This window comes from Dromiciops gliroides, chromosome 1, assembly GCF_019393635.1.
Source record: "Dromiciops gliroides isolate mDroGli1 chromosome 1, mDroGli1.pri, whole genome shotgun sequence".
Lineage (NCBI taxonomy): Eukaryota > Metazoa > Chordata > Mammalia > Microbiotheria > Microbiotheriidae > Dromiciops > Dromiciops gliroides.
The window spans coordinates 141,432,315-141,438,708 of record NC_057861.1 but is presented as its reverse complement, the minus strand read 5'-3'; the positions used below and the strand labels follow the sequence as shown (position 1 = coordinate 141,438,708).

General features: G+C 41.9%; 1 protein-coding gene across 2 annotated transcripts; it reads right to left on the bottom strand.

Moving 5' to 3' along the window:
- On the bottom strand, positions 1-5,906 carry LOC122729071 (cytochrome c oxidase subunit 6C). Of its 2 annotated transcripts, none has more exons than XM_043968145.1 (4): positions 5,750-5,906; positions 3,961-4,088; positions 1,844-1,972; positions 1-108 (listed from the first exon to the last, which is right to left on the bottom strand). In XM_043968145.1, exons 2-3 carry the CDS (start codon positions 4,072-4,074, stop codon positions 1,856-1,858), a joined length of 231 nt encoding a protein of 76 aa, XP_043824080.1. In that variant the 5' UTR covers positions 4,075-4,088; positions 5,750-5,906; the 3' UTR covers positions 1-108; positions 1,844-1,855. The 2 variants fall into 2 exon arrangements, with proteins under 2 accessions (XP_043824080.1, XP_043824835.1); XM_043968900.1 differs by lacking the exon at positions 5,750-5,906 and adding an exon at positions 5,651-5,670.
- Between the last annotated feature and the right edge of the window lie 488 nt (positions 5,907-6,394).

The window sequence follows — 6,394 nt, the reverse complement described above, 5'->3', positions numbered from 1 at the left end:
TAGGTCATCAACTGTTTATTATCAAGTTAAACTATTCCACAGCCAGTGTGCATGTATTTCATGTTGGAGCATAAGAAAAAACAGGTCAGTACTTCAAGCCTCTGAAACCTGTAAAAAAGAAGAAAGCCATTAGTTAAGACAATGCATGTTAGATTCATGTCAACATTCACTCCTTTTCCTTTTTCTACTGAGCTCAGCCCCTGCCTTTTCACTTGGAGTGATATGTCATAGGACCTCTCTTTCTAATACCCTGGTTCATCATAAAAGCTCATTATTTCAATCTCAGTGTCACCATGTGAGCTCTCAAAATGAGACCCCTCCTCACAAAATGAGCACAGAACAGTAAATCTGCCACTTGATTAAACTTAGATTTCTCATTTTTTAGTTCTTGACATGCCACGAAATCCAGAGTAATTTCTGGTATTTTCTATGTTTAATGTACTGTACAGTTTTAGACTGTGAGAAAACAAGTTAAAAGGAGTTAATTTCATCGGCGCAGATCTTCCTATCAATGTAGACCCCAGTCCAGATGTGTCCCTTAGTAGACAATTTCATGAGTTGTTAGCAGTTAGAAAAAAATCACCTAACCTACAATGTTAAGGTTCTCAGTGAAACATTTCCACACATGGTCTCTCTCATATAACCTAAGCCTTTACTAATAACATAGTCAAAGGCCATATCTCTTGTTGACACCATGTGGTTGTTAAGCTAAAAGGCCAAATCAGCACAAAGCTAGTAACTTGTTTTTAGACTCCACCCCAACCTCCCATTTGCTTTGTTGTTGTGTTCAGTTATGTCTGGCTCTGTGACCCCAAAGGGGTTTTCTTGGTAAAGACACTAGAGTGGTTTGCCATGTCCTTCTCCAGGTCATTTTACAGATAAGAAACTGAGACAAATAGGGTTAAGTATCTTGCCCAGGGTCACAGAACTAGTATCTGAGGCCAGACTTGAACTCGGGAAGATAAATTTTCTTGACTTCAGGTGTAGTAATCTACTACACCACCTAGCTGCTTATTTGCTTAACTTTATTCATAAATAAGGCAATTAGCATCAATCAACACAAGCACCTACTATGTGCCAGGCATATCTTATGGGATGAAGATACAGAAATCCTTTTCTTCAGGATAACATTAAATACATAAAAAATGAATATGACAAAATTTTGGGTGGTGGAGGTGGGAGAAAACGAGCAGCTGGGGTAATCAGGAGAGGCTTCTTTTGGGAGGTGGCATTTGAACGTAGCTTTGAAGGGAGCAAGGGATTCTCAGAGGCTGAGGAGAGAAGGGAGTATATTCCACAAATGAGGCAAGAAAGTAGCAAAGGAGAGCTTTATTAAGGAAAGCAATAGCTTTCGAAAGTTGCCTGCAAAAAAAAACAACAGGAAAAAACCCCTACTACCTTTCTGTAACTAGATGACTATGTTCCTACAGTCCATAAAGATATGGACAAGGTATTTAGACTCATGGCACCACAGAGCAAATAGTATATAACTATTCTAACCAAATAGAACACAGAGGAGAGTCCCAAGGATGTGTGAGGCTCCCAAAAAGGGACTGAGTGTAAACAAACCTCTGCATATCCCGAAATAGCCAGGATGTAACCCAACAAACATCCAAATAACAACACCAGACTTTAGAGTTTTATAATTCCCACTGAAAATGAATCATTACCATTTGTGAGAAACATCTTTTCTAACACTACCAAGTTATAAAATGATCCAAATATAGCAATTTCTTAAAAAATTATTTTTAAAAGCTACCAAGTGCTACTTCCTTTGTACAAACTGACAACCCGTGACACTGTGATTATAGAAAATCTGTCAGATAACAAAACATTTTATTACCTGTATATTTCTTCACTGTTTTCCATAGTCAAAGACACCAGCTTGATACATCTCTTCAAAATCCTTCACAGCATCATACTTTCTATAGAAATTTCTGTATGCTTGTTTCCTAGGTTCAGCCACTCCATACTAAAATATGAAATACCACCAAGTTAGAAATGTAGTATATTTTCAAAATCATTATTTTACTAATCAATATGATTAATTCCTAAAACAATTATAAAAGATATGAGACCTTAGAAGTCATCTAGTTCATATGTCCAAAGGGCTATGGGACTGTGCATACCCTTTGACCCAGTAATTGTGGTAAAAATTAATATTCCCATTTTTAGCTAACTCAATTGGGAGAAGCCACACCTAGCCCACCCCAAGGTTACATATGCTACTGAACTGAGAAGGAGAACTTTCCATAGGCAGTTTTTGAAGGACCTACCCTTTGGGGGAAGAAAAGATTGAACGCTCCCTGAAGGGAGGGGGAGGGCTGCTTGCGGAATGCTAGCCTTCTTCCTGAATGCAAGCTCACTCTAGGGTCTCTATCTGGCGATTTCCCATGAGGTGGCACGTGTTCGTTCTGTCTCAGCATGGTGTGAGCAACTGTAGACTGTCCAGGGTTGGTGAGTTAATTATGGAAAACCCTAAATTCTTTTGAACTAGCCTAACTGGAAATGGTCTGGGGTTGCATAGGTTAAGTTTAGAGTTAAGAGCATTTATCTGTATTTCTTTTTTCCTATTTCCTTATCTTTGATTCTTATTAGTTTCACTTTTGTTGGTTAATTAATTCCCAAGTAATAAAATCTGATCCTTTTGTGAGTTAAAGCTTAAAGGCTCCTTTCTTATTGGCCTGGGAGAAATATCTAAAAAGGGCAGTTCAGAGTGGAGGGAGAACCTAAAAGGTTCCTCATATTTCCGGGACCCCAATATTAAGGCAAGTCACCCAAATAATGCTACATCTATCAAATTTTGGCCCTCACATAATAATAGGTCTGTATCCCAAAGAGATCATAAAAAAGGGCAAAGGACCCACATGTACCAAAATATTTATACCAGCTCTCTTTGTGGTGGCAAAGAATTGGAAACTGAGAGAATGCCCATCAATTGGGGAATGCCTGAACAAATTGTGGTATATGATGTAATGGAATACTATTGTGCTGTAAGAAATGATGAGCAGGCAGATTTCAGAAAAACCTGGAAAGACTTTAGACTGATGCTGAGTGAAGTGAGTAGAACCAAGACAACATCATACACAGTAACAGCAACATTGTGTAATGATCAGCTGTGACAGACTTAGCTCTTCTCAGCAATATAATGATCCAAGACAATTCCAAAGGACTTGTGATGGAAAATGCTCTCATGGGGCAGCTAGGTGGCACAATGGATAGAGCACTGGCCCTGGATTCAGGAGGACCTGAGTTCAAATCCAGCCTCAGACACGTAACACTTACTAGCTGTGTGACCCTAGGCAAGTCACTGAACCCCAACTGCCTCACTAAAAATAAAGAAAAGAAAATGCTCTCCACATCCAGAAAAAGAATTTTGTGATCTGAATGCAGACTGAACCCATACTATTTTTACTTTTTTTCTTTCTTGAGGTTTTCCCCTTTTGTTCTGATTCTTCTATTACAGCATGACTGTGAAAATTCTTAATGTTACTGTACATATATAACCTATATCAGATTATTTGCCATCTTGGGGAGAGAAAAATGTGGAACTCAAAAATCTTATAAAAACAAATGTTGCAAACTATCTTTACATGTAATTGGAAAAAAATAAAATACTACTAAGATTGAAAAAAATAAAAAGAAATATTCAGTATTCAGGAGGGGAAAACAAAGTAATGTGAAATGTCACCAATAAAACAAAACAGCCACTGAAGTGGCTCTGTAGTCTATTTTTTTTTTTTTTTTGGTGAGGCAATTGGGGTTAAATGACTTGCCTAGGGTCACACAGCCAGTAAGTGTTAAGTGTCTGAGGCCAGATTTGAACTCAGGGTAAGGACAGGAAAAGCTATTGTCCTTTATCAAAGGTGCAAAGAGTAAGAACAGTAAAAGATCTAGTATCCAGTCCTTGGGAAATGATTTAACCTATACTTCTAAATTGACAAACTGAAACATACATACCTTATACATAGTGGCACATCCCAAGGACAGAAAAAATGCTGTAATAATATGAAACCGCAAGCGCTTAGCCAAAAGGCCTCGCAGCTGTGGTTTTGCCAAAACAGGAGCAGACATGATGCCAATTCTTCCTGTTAAAAGACAGAATACTAAATGTAAATTCTTCACAGAATTTTATAATTCACTCTGGTGAAATGAATTGCCCAGACCAACCCAGCTACTCTTTCTTTAAAGCTTCATTAGAAGCTTTATTTGCAAAGTGCTTCACAACAACCCCCTGTGGTGAGTAGAGCAAGCATCACTGTTCCATCATACAGATGAGAAGCAAAAGCTCTATTTTTATATCCACCTTCCCCTCCACAGGACCTTCCCATCAATGTTCCTCCCTTATGCCATCAGGAAGACATATCAGCATGACACAGTGAACAGAAACTCTGTCCTTGGAGCCAGAAAGCTCTGAAATATGGTCAAGTAGACAGAACATTAAGACAGGGTAGAGCTCTGGGTTAGGAGGCTGGAAGATCGGTGTTCAAATCAGATCTCAGATATGCGCAAGTCATTTAATTTGTTTGCTTCAGGTTCCTTATCTGTAAAATGGGATAATGACAGTCACCTCTCAGGGTTGCAGTGAGGATACAAGGAGATAACAGCTATAAAGTGCTTAGCACAACACCTGATGAATAGTAAGAACCTCTTGATGAGGATAAATGTCAATGATAATGATCAATGACAGTGATAAAGATCAATGTTAATGACAGCTCGTTATTATTGTGGACTTGGGAGTCAGGAATCTAACCTCAGAGACTAGGGGTGACCCTGAGTAAATCACTTCATCTGTCTACTCCAGTTTCTTTTTGTGTAAAACTGGGATGGACAAATAAAAGCACCAACGACCCAGAGATGTTTGGAGGATCCAGCAAGATAAAAACTGTAAAGGGCTTATTAACACAGCATCTGGCGCAAGGTAAGGGCTTTTTCTTTTTTTTCCCGGGGCAATGAGGGTTAAGTGACTTGCCCAGGGTCAAGTGTCCGAGGGCGGATTTGAACTCAGGTCCTTCTGAATCCAGGGCCGGTGCACTATCCACTTCACCACCCCCATAAGGGCTTTTTCAATGTTTAGTTATTACTATCTATGAAATGGGACTAATAAGAGCACCCTTCTCCCCGGCCTGCTGTGAGGATCCAGTGAGATAATAACTGCAGAGCGCTTAGCATAGAGCCTGGCACACAGCAAGCACTCAATACGTGGGAGCTATTAGTATTAACACCCGTCTGCCTCAGTGTCCCCCTGTATAAACCGGGGATAACAGCACCAACCTCCCGGGGTTGTTAGAGCTATTTCTAAAGCGCTCTGCAAGGCCTGGAGCGCAGGCGTTACTGGCCGTTAGGACGACACCGGGGCGGGATGGGTGACCTTGGGCGCCTCATGTTCCGCCTCGGGGCCTCCGAGAATCCTCCTTCCTGCATGGACGCCGAGGCCAGAGAGGTCAAGAGGATACAATGAGAGCTTTGGAGAGCGCTTTGCAAACCTTCATGCGCTATGCGAATACTAGCTATTGTTATTAATTTTTAAAAGGCCGACAACCCCCGCTCGGGTTTCCCACCCTGTTCCGGCCTCTCTCCCTCCCCGACACCCCCCCCCAGGACAATGCGGGAAGGCCCGGCTGGGCCCGCGGCCTCGGGGCTCACAAACCGCCTTTAAAGGAGGAGGTTGCAGGACATCGGTCTGAGAGGAGGGGAAGGGCCCGCGGAGGAAGAGTGGTCCCAAGAAAGGCCGAGGTCGTAGACTCACCTCAAGACAAACGTCCTTCTCCGGCGCCTGAGAAACGAAGGGCAATATGGAAGCGCGCAGGCGCAGAACCGAAGAAGCAATAAGACGGGAGCCGGGAGGGCTCAAACAATGTTCACGGAGAGGCGGGGCGATGTTCTTTAGCAACCGCTGAGCCCCGAGCTGCTCCTTGCCCCCCCTCCGCCCCTCCCCGTCCCGTCCCTCTACGTAAGAAGACAGCCCGTGAGACTCCCGAGAGCTGGCCCCGCCCCCTCCAAACTGCCGCCTGGAGAGAAAGCAAAACGGCAAAGATTGGGGGGCGGAGCTAAGAGGAGCGAGCTGCTTCCGAGTCTCCCTTCAGGGGCGCTGGTTCAGGCCCCACCCGCCTTTCTTGGCTCGCTGTGTCACCATGGGCCTCAGTTTCCCCCTCCATAAAATGAGGGGTTAGATGGCTAAGCCAAGGTCTCTTTTAGCTCATGTTCAGAAGTACAAATTAAGTGCTAAGAAGCACGCATATCTCATTAGGGTACAACCAAGAAATTTTTATTTTTTACGCAAAACTTTAATCGAAAAATAACAAAATTTAAATTATCAAAAATTAATTTATTAAAATTAATTTATTTTAAATTTCATTAAAATACTCATCCAAAAAAAGAAAATAAAAGTTAA